Source organism: Triticum urartu, chromosome 5A (assembly GCF_056163025.1).
Source record: "Triticum urartu cultivar PI428250 chromosome 5A, HENAU_Tu73, whole genome shotgun sequence".
NCBI lineage: Eukaryota > Viridiplantae > Streptophyta > Magnoliopsida > Poales > Poaceae > Triticum > Triticum urartu.
In genome coordinates this window covers 543757264-543773451 of record NC_141877.1, presented here as the reverse complement: position 1 = coordinate 543773451, position 16188 = coordinate 543757264, and the positions used below count along the sequence as shown (strand labels likewise).

The window sequence follows — 16188 nt, the reverse complement described above, 5'->3', positions numbered from 1 at the left end:
CGATATTTTGCGGGGTCTGCAGGGTTGCTTCTAAACGGGCAAGCACCGGTTCACCCAGTGGGCTCGCTGCTCTTTATATACCGGCGCGCTGGTTCACACTTGACACCTCCTTCTCCTTCATCCTCCACACTTTCCCGCGCGCGCACACCACCTTCGGCGCGCCGGCTCGGGGCGTCGACCATGGAGGGCGAGGCGCCGCAGGCGCACCAGCCGCCGCTGAACGGCGTCAGCCTCGACCTCCGCCTCGACACGATGACGCACCACCACGGCACCTGGCGCCCGGCGTCCCTTTCTCCCGCGGACTACCAGCAGCAGCACGATGGCAAGGAGGCCTTGTCGTGCAACTACTGCCAGCGCAAGTTCTTGAGCTCGCAGGCGCTCGGCGGCCACCAGAACGCCCACAAGCTCGAGCGCACCCTCGCCAAGCGCGGCCGCGACGCTGACGCAGGCAAAAACGCCGCCGCCACGCCTTCCTCGCCGGCCGACGCCCACAGCTGGCTCCACGGCGACGGTGATCTTTGGGCTTACTCTGCTGCTTCACCCGCGGCGAGCATGAGCATGGGCATGGGCATGGGCGGCTGGGCTGGCACTCGCCGCACCACGACGGCTGGCGGGGAGGCCACGGCGGAGATGGACTTGTCGCTCAAGCTGTGCCTCTGAGAACCATGACGGACGGCGGGCAGGCCACGACGGAGTACATTCCAGCGGCACTACGTGCATGCGCCCAGCGTGTCAACAAGTACTGGTGATGTTCTTAATTATTGCAAGCACATGGCGATTGGTTAATTATTGGAATTATAGCTACTACCTAGTGCAATGGGTTGTTTTAGCTCATCCACCTATACAATATACATAAACCCCCTCATGTCTCATATCTCTACTACTATAGTGTAGCAGTTTTGAATTTGGATTTACCACTTGCCTCTTAGTTTCCCGCCAAAACGACATTGAACTGATACGAGCCATTGATTTCTCACAGTATGCTCAAATCTACCGTTCATCAGTCATCTGTGCTACGAATCCAACGGCTGGCATGCGCTGGATTCGCCTCTCCCGCTGTGAGTAGCAGGTCTGTCCCAAATGCAACCAGCTGTGCGGAGCATCTAGAAGCTAGGCGATTTTCCTATACGAAGTAATACTCCACTGCAACCCCACTCTCCAGGAGTAAAATAAAGAGAAGCTGGAAGACTTTTCTAGAAACGTATGCCATGCAACCCCACTCTCCATGGGATTCTGGCCGGTCCCACTGAATGTGTTCTTTTTTGCTGGACCAAGCCAGTATCTGGAGTCGTCGTATAACTTTTTTTGTGTTTAAAAATTAAAAAGTCACATAACCTGGAGTATGATTTAGCCGTCGTAAAAAGAAGAAATGATGCGCCACTCTCCAGGATATTTTGCCGGCAGTTGGCCCAGGTAGCAGTACCAGTCACATTCACATTCTTCCAAGCTAAGACAGAGATTCTACTAATACCAGAAACATAGAAGAAACTAAAGGGATGCTTCACGTTCTAATGCTCACTGTCTCAGATTTTAGATGATACATTAGGCCATGGAATTGGATGTGCCATTTGTTGGACCGGAACTCACAGGTAAAAACTAAAGGAATAATAAATGTGCAATGAATACAGTACTTCAAATTTGAGATGTTAATTTACGAAAATTATATACCATCAAATGAACAATCATCAACATGAGTAAATTAAATATTTGTATCCGACATGAACGTATTAAAATATGTTTTTATTATAATACTAGAAATATTTGGCTACAACTCTGCAATTCATATTTGAAACTTGCTGGAATTAATTTATTAGGCGACAAATTCAATCAAGAGTTTGTACGGTTAAAACTACTCTTTACATTTATTTGAAATGTTATAACAGCCACATCTTGATACTGAGTTGTCCACGGTAAAATTAAGTTGTGTCATCTTATTTACATTCACCTAAACACGTTTTTGTATAACTCATAAAACTCTATTACGCTATTATAACCCAAGATTTCTTCCATCATATATCTCTTGATGGCGTCGGAACATTTATTGTATTCTGAAGGTATTCAAGTTATGTAATACGTATTTATTCCAAAAAAATCCAATTTTTTTCATATTGATATGTAAAAATGTAAAATACAACCAAGGTCCTAAAATTATTTAAGGTTCAACTAGGTCATATAGGAATGAAAATGTACATCTAAATCATAAAAGTAGGTAAGTGGTCATTGCAGGCCCTAATTTTTCTTTTTTGAGGGTTGCAGGTCCTAACTTGGTCTGATTCGTCCACGTGCATATTGAGAGAGGTGCCATCGTCAGATGTATTATGCAAAAAATACGCATTGCATCTCGCATGTATTTGGACCATTAGGCATGAATGGTGAGCAATATAAAAAACAATGTATGTCAAATGAAATGTCTCTATGCACGCACATAACTAATATGTAACATTCATTGGGGTGCAATACTTAAGCGTCACGCTTGATGGCCAATGAACCAGAGCACCTAGCGAGGGAAATTTGACATTAGAATATGGATTTCACAAATTGCAATGTGGCATTAGACTTCTAGACATATTGAGTATTTTTAAGATAAGCATTACAAATAAAAATGATGGATTATTCGGGTGTCGTCTTTATATGTTAGCGTGCAAAGCACGTGCAACTTACTAGTATACTATTATGTACTAGTATATATAGTATTTTATTATTATAAGTATGTTCATATATTATATATAAAAGATATTTTAAAGTGAGTTAAATGAAAAATTACAAGTTAGCCCATTATTTTTATTATATACGTGAAACACGCACATATTTGTACATAAATGTCCAGTTCTTGTCTATCGATCGGGTCTCATTTCTTGGTAGTTACTCTCTCCATCCGAAAATACTTGTCATCAAAATGGATAAAAAGAGATAACAAGTATTTCCAGATAGAGGGAGTACTTGCTAGCTGAACGGCGGCCATTTTCTCATCGGTTAGAGCATCTTCAACAGATGTGTGGTTGTGCGGCGTGCTATTTTTTTATTTTTTTTTTTGCAGTATCGAAATAGCCTTTTAGCATGCTGAGCTGGTGTTTTGCATGACCAAAAGCGCAAAAACACGGCGTCCAATCTAGCAGCCCTACCTGAAGCAGCTCAGATTTTGCAGCACGCATGAGCGGGCATACCAAATATGCAACGCGCGATGCAGTTTTCCCCAGCACGCTGAACCTTGTTTAACGCGCATATAGGATTATAATGCGGCTGTTGGAGTGCTATTTTCAGTTGCACGCGTGCTATATAACAGCAAAAACATTTAATTGCCGCCGTGTCACTGCTCTCTGCCTATTGCAACACCTAGCCTAGCTGCTACACTAGATCAGATATCCACCATGATCTAACTTGATGTTTAGAGCAACTTTAGCAGACCCTGCATCTCGCCGGCCCGCAAAACGTGTATGTAGTTTACGCAAAACTGCTTTTGCGGGCCGGCGCGGGCTGGCACAGATGCAGACTCCTCAAACGGATTTGTAAAAAAGTATATTCACGGAATATGCTTGTTTACGGGTCGGCTATGCGGGTTCTGCTCGGGCACCACCGTGACAACCCGCAAACACATAAACTGCAAATCTCGCATTTGACATAAAATTTCACAAACAAGTTCAAATTCAAACGACATAAACAGTTTTACGCGTAAATAGAAACCAAGTTTATTACGGCTAACGCAAAAGAGGGCCTTGCAAAAGGTTTGCGCCCATGTCCGGCATCATCTTAATCGATCTTCACTCCGCGCCATCGAGTCCACCTTGGAGTTCATCGGCGCCACCGAATCCACCTCCGGCGCTTGTTCCAACTCCCGCACCGAAATCATTCACATTGCCACCATATGGAGCAGAGAAAACATCACCAGAACTGTAGCACGGACCGGCCGACGCCACCATTCTTCTCTTCAAGATTTCTCTCCTTGACATATCATGCCATGTTTTGGTGAGGTCGTCCATATCATTGCGGTTCATTGACATAATCTTGTTCTCTTCGGCGAGCAACATGGACATGGATTTGTTTTCGGTGGCGCATGCTCTTCTCTCCTCGATGGTAGCTTTGCGCAGCCCCTCTTCCTTGAGCAACTGCCACTTTTCTTGCTTCTCCTTCGCCTTCTTTTCGGCCAACTCTTTCTTGATCTCCAACGACTTCAACAACATCGACTCGTTGGATTGCACCATGGCATCAATCTTCTCCCTCAAGCTTGATGCTTCTTGCTCTCTCTTCATCTTCTCCTTGGTCTTCTTGTCGCCATCGGGCTTGTGCAAATTTCTTGGGCCATCATCATCCTCATCTTCATCCATGTTTGTAAGTGAGCCTCTCTTTGGTGGGGATTCTTTGTCAATCAATTTCCACTTCTCGCACTTTTGGAGCAACTCCCAACAATGCTCTAGTTTGAAAAAAATTCCCTCCAAAGCTTCCATGTCCTTGTATCTATGTTGAGCAATCTTGTCCTACGCACACTACTAGGGAAAAGCCTATACACAGAATCTTATCAGCAACACTCTTTAAAATAAGGCGCTGCTGCTAATTAGCAGTAGCAAGCTCAAGAATAACTCGCTTCTGAAATAAATATAGCAGTAGCGCGCCAGCTCAAAGACGCGCTACTGCTATAATTCCCACGAGGCCGCCATGAGGCTAGCTATAGCAGCAACGCGTTATAACGACGGGCGCTACTGCTACGTAGCATAGTAGCAGTGCATTTCGTCAATAAGCGCTACTGCTAAGTTTACTACAAAAATTTAGTCCCACCTCGCTCCGTGAAGAGAGTTTCTACCAGCTTAAATATGTTACTTCTCAAACTTTGACAAGCACTTGGTCTTCATTGAACTCTATGTGTAGAATTTGTGGCTGCAATATGAGTCTTCACTTGTTCCTAAACCGGCGAGGAATCATATTGACAAATCAGATTGTACACAAAAAGATCCTTGATGATCAATATATTTTTGTACATTGAACTATAAGTTTATTTTTACATGCTGACACATAGCAGTAGCGCTTCTTTGTGGAAGGCGTTGCTGCTATGTAGTTTAGCAGTAGTGTCTTTCTCTATAGCGCGCTACTGCTAAGCCATTACATCTCCCACCCTATCTCCTCTATCCGATCCACTCACAGTCACACACTCGCTGGATCCCTCTCAATCCCTCGCGCCGGTCCTCCCCCGTCGCCCCTCCTCCCTCTGCGCCGCCGTGACCTCCTCCTCCTTGCTGGACTCGGTACCGGCCTCCTCCTCCGTCCTCCCTCTCCACTCGCCGCTGGTCGGCCCCTCCTCGCTCCACCTTCCTCCTCCGTCCTCCCTCCACTGGCCGCCGGCCGGCCCCTCCTCGCTCCGCCTTCCTCCTCCGTCCTCCCTCCACTGGCCGTCGGCCGGCCCCTCCTCCTCCTTGCTGGACTCGGTACCGGCCTCCTCCTCCGTCCTCCCTACATTTTGATTTAGTTGATTTAGTAGGCTAGTTGATTTAGTTGATTTAGAACATTTTGATTTAGTTGATTTAGTTGATTTAGAACATTTTGATTTAGTTGATTTAGTAGGCTAGTTCATTTAGTTGATTTAGAACATTTTGATTTAGTTGATTTAGTAGGCTAGTTCATTTAGTTGATTTAGAACATTTTGATTTAGTAGGCTAGTTCATTTAGTTGATTTAGAACATTTTGATTTAGTTAATTTAGTAGGCTAGTTCATTTAGTTGATTTAGTATGCATCATTTTCATTTAGTTGATTTAGAACATTTTCATTTAGTTGATTTAGTTACTTTTTGGCAAAATGTAGGTGGTACCTTGTCATCTAATATGATACTAGATCTTAGGATTATAATTGTCCATCAAATTGCTTCTCGCGGAAGAACCAAAAATATCTCATGCTACTGTGTTTCTTTCCTATGAAGTGGATCGTTAATCCTTTGCTTATATTGTTTTAGGAAAAATGGCGCCACCACCACCACCACTATGTCGACTGTGCAAGTTAAGGTGCGCCAGCAGCCTTGCAACTGGCAAGCTGTTCGACATCTACTTCCAGCCGGGTTTTCGTCATGCGGTGATAAGAAATTAGATGAAATGTAATAACTATTTTATTTTTAGTGTTGGCATTACTGCATTGTATCATTTTGCTTATTTTACACAGATCGTCCCATGCAATGTGAGGTTGAAATTCAACAAGCTGACAGGAGACACTGTGACATTTGAGGCTCCTGGGGGGCCGTACACTATGGAGGTCGAGAAAGGACGCAATATGTCGCAGATTGGAGGAGATGGATGGGCCCGTTTCGTCGCTCGCATGCGTCTTACTGGTGGTGAGTTGATCAGCTTCTCCTTCAGAGCAGAAAGACCCAAGCGGGCTGTCATTTATCTCAACCTGGTGGAAGATGATGAAGATGATGAAGATAATGAGGACCCACTCGATGAAGATGATGATGACCCACTTCATGAAGTCATCGTAGCTCAAAGAACAAGGCTGAGCGAGGAGGGGGTGTCCAACTTGTGGGACATAATTCCGCCACGTGCTGACTTTGTCGGGGTGCCATTCGTGACCCGCCTGACAAATACCATGGTTGATCGACATGATATGGTATGTTATACTTACAAATGCAAATTATCCGATGAAATACTTAATGTACAGTCCAATGATATGGTATGTTGTGTGGAATCTAGTCGATGATATGTTTTAGTGTAGAGTTCGATCACATGCTTATTAGTGTAGAATCTAAGGAAACTATTAATAGTGTAGATAATCCTCTTGGAAATATGCCCTAGAGGCAATAATAAAAGTATTATTATTATATTTCCTTGTTCATGATAATTGTCTTTATTCATGCTATAATTGTATTATCCGGAAATCGTAATACATGTGTGAATAATAGACACCAACATGTCCCTAGTAAGCCTCTAGTTGACTAGCTCGTTGATCAACAGATAGTCATGGTTTCCTGACTATGGACATTGGATGTCATTGATAACGAGATCACATCATTAGGAGAATGATGTGATGGACAAGACCCAATCCTAAACATAGAATAAGATCGTATAGTTCGTTTGCTAGAGTTTTCCAATGTCAAGTATCTTTTCCTTAGACCATGAGATCGTGTAACTCCCGGATACCGTAGGAGTGCTTTGGGTGTGCCAAACGTCACAACGTAACTGGGTGATTATAAAGGTATACTACGGGTATCTCCGAAAGTGTCTGTTGGGTTGACATGGATCAAGACTGGGATTTGTCACTCCGTATGACGGAGAGGTATCACTGGGCCCACTCAGTAATGCATCATCATAATGAGCTCAAAGTGACCAAGTGTCTGGTCATGGGATCATGCATTACGGTACGAGTAAAGTGACTTGCCGGTAACGAGATTGAACGAGGTATGGGGATACCGACGATCGAATCTCTGGCAAGTAACATATCGATTGACAAAGGGAATTGCATACGGGGTTGCTTGAATCCTCGACATCGTGGTTCATCCGATGAGATCATCGTGGAGCATGTGGGAGCCAACATGGGTATCCAGATTCCTCTGTTGGTTATTGACCGGAGAGCGATCTCGGTCATGTCTACATGTCTCCCGAACCCGTAGGGTCTACACACTTAAGGTTCGATGACGCTAGGGTTGTAGGGATATGTATATGCAGTAACCCGAATGTTGTTCGGAGTCCCGGATGAGATCCCGGACGTCACGAGGAGTTCCGGAATGGTCCGGAGGTAAAGAATTATATATAGGAAGTGCTATTTCAGCCATTGGGACAAGTTTCGGGGTTATCGGTATTGTACCGGGACCACCGGAAGGGTCCCGGGGGTCCACCGGGTGGGGCCACCTGCCCCGGGGGGCCACATGGGCTATAGGGGTGCGCCTTGGCCTACATGGGCCAAGGGCACCAGCCCCAAGAGGCCCATGCGCCTAGGGTTCACAAAAGGGAAGAGTCCCACAAGTGGAAGGCACCCCTAGGTGCCTTGGGGGGGAGGGAAACCTCCCTTGGCCGCCGCCCCCCTAGGAGATTGGATCTCCTAGGGCCGGCGCCCCCCCTTGGCCCTCCTATATATAGTGGGGGAAGGAGGGCTTTTCATCCACGCCTTTGGTTGCCTCCTTCTCCCTCTCCAACACCTCCTCCTCCTCCCTAGCGCTTGGCGAAGCCCTGACGGAGTACTGCAGCTCCATCACCACCACGCCGTCGTGCTGCTGCTGGAGCCATCTTCCTCAACCTCTCCTTCCCTCTTGCTGGATCAAGAAGAAGGAGACGTTACACTGACCATACGTGTGTTGAACGCGGAGGTGCCGTCCGTTCGGTGCTAGGATCTCCGGTGATTTGGATCACGTCGTGTTCGACTACCTCATCCCCGTTCTTTGAATGCTTCCGCTCGCGATCTACAAAGGTATGTAGATGCATCCGATCACTCGTTGCTAGATGAACTCATAGATGGATCTTGGTGAAACCGTAGGAAAATTTTTGTTTTCTGCAACGTTCCCCAACAGTGGCATCATGAGCTAGGTCTATGCGTAGTTCTTCTTGCGCGAGTAGAACACAATTTGTTGTGGGCGTTGATGTTGTCAACTTTCTTGCCGCTACTAGTCTTATCTTGCTTCAACGGTATTGTGGGATGAAGCGGCCCGGACCAACCTTACACGTACGCTTACGTGAGACCGGTTCCACCGACTAACATGCATAAGTTGCATAAGGTGGCTGGCGGGTGTCTGTCTCTCCTACTTTAGTCGGAGCGGATTCGATGAAAAGGGTCCTTATGAAGGGTAAATAGAAGTTGACAAATCACGTTGTGGCTTTCACGTAGGTAAGAAAACGTTCTTGCTAGAACCCTACTTCAGCCACGTAAAACTTGCAACAACAATTAGAGGACGTCTAACTTGTTTTTGCAGCAAGTGCTTTGTGATATGATATGGCCAAAGTTGTGATGAATGATGAATGATCTATATGTGATGTATGAGATGTTCATGCTATTGTAATAGGAATCACGACTTGCATGTCGATGAGTATGACAACCGGCAGGAGCCATAGGAGTTGTCTATATTTTTTGTATGACCTGCGTGTCATTGAGAAACGCCATGTAAATTACTTTACTTTATTGCTAAACGCGTTAGCCATAGTAGTAGAAGTAATAGTTGGCGAGCAACTTCATGGAGACACAATGATGGAGATCATGATGATGGAGATCATGGTGTCATGCCGGTGACAAGATGATCATGGAGCCCCAAGATGGAGATCAAAGGAGCTATGTGATATTGGCCATATCATGTCACTGTTATTATTTGATTGCATTTGATGTTTATCATGTTTTGCATCTTGTTTACTTAGAACGACGGTAGTAAATAAGATGATCCCTCATAATAATTTCAAGAAAGTGTTCCCCCTAACTGTGCACCATTGCGACAGTTCGTTGTTTCAATGCACCACGTGATGATCGGGTGTTTGATTCAAACGTTCACATACAACGGGTGTAAGACAGATTTACACATGCAAACACTTAGGTTGACTTGACGAGCCTAGCATGTGTATAGACATGGCCTCGGAACACAGAAGACCGAAAGGTCGAGCATGAGTCGTATAGAAGATACGATCAACATGAAGATGTTCACCGACGTTGACTAGTCCGTCTCACGTGATGATCGGACACGGCCTAGTTGACTCGGATCATGTTATACTTAGATGACTAGCAGAGGGATGTCTATCTAAGTGGGAGTTCATTAGATGAACTTTGTTATCATGAACTTAGTCTAAAATATTTACAATATGTCTTGTAGATCAAATGGCCAATGTAGTCCTCAACTTCAACGCGTTCCTAGAGAAAACCAAGCTGAAAGACAATGGCAGCAACTATACGGACTGGGTCCGGAACCTGAGGATCATCCTCATAGCTGCCAAGAAAGATTATGTCCTACAAGCACCGCTGGGTGACGCACCTGTTCTCCCTGCAGAACAAGACGTTATGAACGCTTGGCAGGCACGTACCGATGACTACTCCCTCGTTCAGTGCGGCATGCTTTACAGCCTAGAGCCGGGGCTCCAAAAGCGTTTTGAGAGACATGGAGCATATGAGATGTTCGAAGAGCTGAAAATGGTTTTCCAAGCTCATGCCCGGGTCGAGAGATATGAAGTCTCCGACAAATTCTTCAGCTGTAAGATGGAGGAAAATAGTTCTGTCAGTGAGCACATACTCACTATGTCTGGGTTACATAACCGCTTGACTCAGCTAGGAGTTAATCTCCCGGATGATGCGGTCATTGACAGAATCCTCCAGTCGCTTCCACCGAGCTACAAGAGCTTTGTGATGAACTTCAATATGCAGGGGATGGAAAAGACCATTCCTGAAGTATTTGCTATGCTGAAATCAGCAGAGGTAGAAGTCAAGAAGGAACATCAAGTGTTGATGGTCAATAAAACCACTAAGTTCAAGAAGGGCAAGGGTAAAAAGAACTTCAAGAAGGACGGCAAGGGAGTTGCCGCGCCCGGCAAGCAAGCTGCCGGGAAGAAGCCAAAGAATGGACCCAAGCCCGAGACTGAGTGCTTTTATTGCAAGGAAAGTGGTCACTGGAAGCGGAACTGCCCCAAATACTTAGCGGACAAGAAGGCCGGCAAAACAAAAGGTATATATGATATACATGTAAGATGTGTACCTTACTAGTACCCGTAGTAGCTCCTGGGTATTTGATACCGGTGCAGTTGCTCACATTTATAACTCAAAGCAGGGGCTGCGGAATAAGCGGAGACTGGCAAAGGACGAGGTGACGATGCGCGTCGGGAATGGTTCCAAGGTCAATGTGATCGCCGTCGGCACGCTACCTCTACATTTACCTTCGGGATTAGTTTTAAACCTTAATAATTGTTATTTAGTGCCAGCTTTGAGCATGAACATTGTATCAAGATCTCGTTTAATTCGAGATGGATACTCATTTAAATCCAAGAATAATGGTTGTTCTATTTAAATGAGAGATATGTTTTATGGTCATGCTCCTATGGTGAATGGTTTATTCTTAATGAATCTCGAGCGTAATGCTACACATATTCATAGTGTGAGTACCAAAAGATGTAAGGTTGATAATGATAGTCCCACATACTTGTGGCACTGCCGCCTTGGTCACATAGGTGTCAAACGCATGAAGAAGCTCCATGCAGATGGACTTTTAGAGTCTCTTGATTATGAATCATTTGACACGTGCGAACCATGCCTCATGGGAAAAATGACCAAGACTCCGTTCTCAGGAACAATGGAGCGAGCAACCAACTTATTGGAAATCATACATACTGATGTGTGCGGTCCAATGAGTGTTGAGGCTCGCGGTGGCTATCGTTATGTTCTCACCCTCACTGATGACTTGAGTAGATATGGATATGTCTACTTAATGAAACACAAGTCTGAAACCTTTGAAAAGTTCAAGGAATTTCAGAGTGAGGTTGAGAATCAACGTGACAGGAAAATCAAGTTTCTACGATCAGATCGTGGAGGAGAGTACTTGAGTCACGAATTTGGCACACACTTAAGAAAATGTGGAATAGTTTCACAACTCACGCCGCCTGGAACACCTCAGCGTAATGGTGTGTCCGAACGTCGTAATCGCACTCTATTAGATATGGTACGATCTATGATGTCTCTTACCGATTTACCGCTATCTTTTTGGGGCTATGCTTTAGATACTGCCGCATTCACTTTAAATAGGGCTCCGTCGAAATCCGTTGAGATGACACCGTTTGAATTATGGTTTGGGAAGAAACCTAAGCTGTCGTTTCTAAAAGTTTGGGGATGCGATGCTTATGTCAAGAAACTTCAACCTGAAAAGCTCGAACCCAAGTCGGAAAAATGCGTCTTCATAGGATACCCTAAAGAAACTATTGGGTATACCTTCTACCTCAGATCCGAAGGCAAGATCTTTGTTGCCAAGAATGGATTCTTTCTAGAGAAAGAGTTTCTCTCGAGAAAAGTAAGTGGGAGGAAAGTAGAACTTGATGAAGTGTTACCTCTTGAACCGGAAAATGGCACAACTCAAGAAAATGTTCCTGAGGTGCCTGCACCGACTAGAGAGGAAGTTAATGATAATGATCAAGATACTTCTGATCAAGCTCCTACTGAAATTCAAAGGTCCACAAGAACACGTTCCGCACCAGAGTGGTACGGCAACCCTGTCTTGGAAATCATGTTGTTGGACAACAGTGAACCTTCGAACTATGAAGAAGCGATGGCGGGCCCGGATTCCGACAAATGGCTAGAAGCCATGAAATTCGAGATAGGATCCATGTATGAAAACGAAGTATGGACTTTGACTGACTTGCCCGTTGAACGGCGAGCCATAGAAAATAAATGGATCTTTAAGAAGAAGACAGACGCGGATGGTAATGTGACCATCTATAAAGCTCGGCTTGTCGCTAAGGGTTATCGACAAGTTCAAGGGGTTGACTACGATGAGACTTTCTCACCGGTAGCGAAGCTGAAGTCCGTCCGAATCATGTTAGCGATTGTCGCATTCTATGATTATGAGATATGGGAAATGGACGTCAAAACGGCATTCCTTAATGGTTTCCTTAAGGAAGAATTGTATATGATGCAGCCGGAAGGTTTTGTCGATCCTAAGAATGCTGACAAAGTGTGCAAGCTCCAACGCTCGATTTATGGGCTGGTGCAAGCATCTCGGAGTTGGAACATTCGCTTTGATGAGATGATCAAAGCGTTTGGGTTTACGCAGACTTATGGAGAAGCCTGTGTTTACAAGAAAGTGAGTGGGAGCTCTATAGCATTTCTCATATTATATGTAGATGACATACTTTTGATGGGAATGATATAGAACTCTTGGACAGCATTAAGGCCTACTTGAATAAAAGTTTTTCAATGAAGGACCTTGGAGAAGCTGCTTATATATTAGGAATCAAGATCTATAGAGATAGATCGAGACGCCTCATAGGTCTTTCACAAAGCACATACCTTGATAAGATATTGAAGAAGTTCAATATGGATCAGTCTAAGAAGGGGTTCTTGCCTGTGCTGCAAGGTGTGAAATTGAGCTCAGCTCAATGTCCGACCACGGCAGAAGATATAGAAGAGATGAGTGTCATCCCCTATGCCTCAGCCATAGGTTCTATTATGTATGCCATGCTGTGTACCAGACCTGATGTAAACCTTGCCGTAAGTTTGGTAGGAAGGTACCAAAGTAATCCCGGCAAGGAACACTGGACAGCGGTCAAGAATATCCTGAAGTACCTGAAAAGGACTAAGGAAATGTTTCTCGTTTATGGAGGTGACGAAGAGCTCGTCGTAAAAGGTTACGTCGACGCTAGCTTCGACACAGATCTGGATGACTCTAAGTCACAAACCGGATACGTGTATATTTTGAATGGTGGGGCAGTAAGCTGGTGCAGTTGCAAGCAGAGCGTTGTGGCGGGATCTACATGTGAAGCGGAGTACATGGCAGCCTCGGAGGCAGCGCATGAAGCAATTTGGGTGAAGGAGTTCATCACCGACCTAGGAGTCATACCCAATGCGTCGGCGCCGATCAAGCTCTTCTGTGACAACACTGGAGCTATTGCTCTTGCCAAGGAGCCCAGGTTTCACAAGAAGACAAGGCACATCAAGCGTCGCTTCAACTCCATTCGTGAAAATGTTCAAGATGAAGACATAGAGATTTGTAAAGTACATACGGACCTGAATGTAGCGGATCCGTTGACTAAACCTCTCCCTAGAGCAAAACATGATCAACACCAGAATTCCATGGGTGTTTGATTCATCACAATGTAACTAGATTATTGACTCTAGTGCAAGTGGGAGACTGTTGGAAATATGCCCTAGAGGCAATAATAAAAGTATTATTATTATATTTCCTTATTCATGATAATTGTCTTTATTCATGCTATAATTGTATTATCCAGAAATCGTAATACATGTGTGAATAATAGACACCAACATGTCCCTAGTAAGCCTCTAGTTGACTAGCTCGTTGATCAACAGATAGTCATGGTTTCCTGACTATGGACATTGGATGTCATTGATAACGAGATCACATCATTAGGAGAATGATGTGATGGACAAGACCCAATCCTAAACATAGCATAAGATCGTATAGTTTGTTTGCTAGAGTTTTCCAATGTCAAGTATCTTTTCCTTAGACCATGAGATCGTGTAACTCCCGGATACCGTAGGAGTGCTTTGGGTGTGCCAAACGTCACAACGTAACTGGGTGACTATAAAGGTATACTACGGGTATCTCCAAAAGTGTCTGTTGGGTTGACACGGATCAAGACTGGGATTTGTCACTCCGTATGACGGAGAGGTATCACTGGGCCCACTCAGTAATGCATCATCATAATGAGCTCAAAGTGACCAAGTGTCTGGTCACGGGATCATGCATTACTGTACGAGTAAAGTGACTTGCCGGTAACGAGATTGAACGAGGTATGGGGATACCGATGATCGAATCTCGGGCAAGTAACATATCGATTGACAAAGGGAATTGCATACGGGGTTGCTTGAATCCTCGACATCGTGGTTCATCCGATGAGATCATCGTGGAGCATGTGGGAGCCAACATGGGTATCCAGATCCCGCTGTTGGTTATTGACCGGAGAGCGATCTCGGTCATGTCTACATGTCTCCCGAACCCGTAGGGTCTACACACTTAAGGTTCGGTGACGCTAGGGTTGTAGGGATATGTATATGCAGTAACCCGAATGTTGTTCGGAGTCCCGGATGAGATCCCGGACATCACGAGGAGTTCCGGAATGGTCCGGAGGTAAAGAATTATATATAGGAAGTGCTATTTCGGCCATCGGGACAAGTTTCGGGGTTATCGGTATTGTACCGGGACCACCGGAAGGGTCCCGGGGGTCCACCGGGTGGGGCCACCTGCCCCGGGGGGCCACATGGGCTGTAGGGGGTGCGCCTTGGCCTACATGGGCCAAGGGCACCAGCCCCAAGAGGCCCATGCGCCTAGGGTTCACAAAAGGGAAGAGTCCCACAAGTGGAAGGCACCCCTAGGTGCCTTGGGGGGGAGGGAAACCTCCCTTGGCCGCCGCCCCCCTAGGAGATTGGATCTCCTAGGGCCGGCGCCCCCCCCCCTTGGCCCTCCTATATATAGTGGGGGAAGGAGGGCTTTTCATCCACGCCTTTGGTTGCCTCCTTCTCCCTCTCCAACACCTCCTCCTCCATAGCGCTTGGCGAAGCCCTGACGGAGTACTGCAGCTCCATCACCACCACGCCGTCGTGCTGCTGCTGGAGCCATCTTCCTCAACCTCTCCTTCCCTCTTGCTGGATCAAGAAGAAGGAGACGTTACGCTGACCGTACATGTGTTGAACGCGGAGGTGCCGTCCGTTCGGTGCTAGGATCTCCGGTGATTTGGATCACGTCGTGTTGGACTACCTCATCCCCGTTCTTTGAACGCTTCCGCTCGCGATCTACAAAGGTATGTAGATGCATCCGATCACTCGTTGCTAGATGAACTCATAGATGGATCTTGGTGAAACCGTAGGAAAATTTTTGTTTTCTGCAACGTTCCCCAACAAATCCATATGTACTTATTTGCGAGGCTATTTATTAATTGAAATGTTTTTCTTATTTAGAAATTGGCAAAGAGCATATCTGTGAGTTATGGTATCGAGCCTGATGAAGAAGGCTCGGCTGGACTACGCCTTACTGCAAGGGGCTCCGTCACAACCTGTACTTATCGTGTGGACACGGACGGTCGCACACACTTAAACTCGGTTGGGTGGAAGAAATTCCTCGATGGCAAGAATCTTCGTGTTGGACAGGCCATCCTAATTACTATTAGGAACACCAACCGCCCAGGCTTGAGGATGATGATTGTCTCTGATATCATCTAGAACTACATATGTGTGTGTGGCTATATCATCTAGAACTACATATGATGATCGTCGTCGATATCATCTAGAACTACATATGATGATCGCCGTTGATATGACCTTGTACTGCTTGAGGATGCATGTTGACTATGCATTAAATTGTTATCTAGTACTCCCTTCGTTCCAAATTACTCGTCGTGGTTTGAACTAAAACCACGACGAGTAATTTGGAACGAAGGGAGTACTACCCAGTAATGGTTTATGACTTTGATATCTACTAGCAGTACCTAGTATCTAGTATCTGAAAGGGAAACTGAAAGGGAAAGGGGTACGGGGGGAAATGATGAAAGATATAGCAGTAGCGAGGGACTGCGAAATCGCTACATCTAAGT

At 45.5% G+C, this 16188-nt stretch overlaps 2 protein-coding genes across 2 annotated transcripts; both read left to right on the top strand.

Annotated features, from left to right (window-relative positions):
- Positions 1-180: 180 nt before the first annotated feature.
- On the top strand, positions 181-761 carry LOC125507316 (uncharacterized). The gene has a single exon (XM_048671934.2). The coding sequence runs from the start codon at positions 181-183 to the stop codon at positions 658-660; it is 480 nt and encodes a 159-aa protein (XP_048527891.1). The 3' UTR covers positions 661-761.
- Positions 762-5941: 5180 nt separating this feature from the next.
- On the top strand, positions 5942-15817 carry LOC147972684 (uncharacterized). Its single transcript, XM_087523487.1, has 3 exons — positions 5942-6052; positions 6140-6583; positions 15557-15817. Exons 1-3 carry the CDS (start codon positions 5942-5944, stop codon positions 15815-15817), a joined length of 816 nt encoding a protein of 271 aa, XP_087379613.1.
- Positions 15818-16188: the final 371 nt, after the last annotated feature.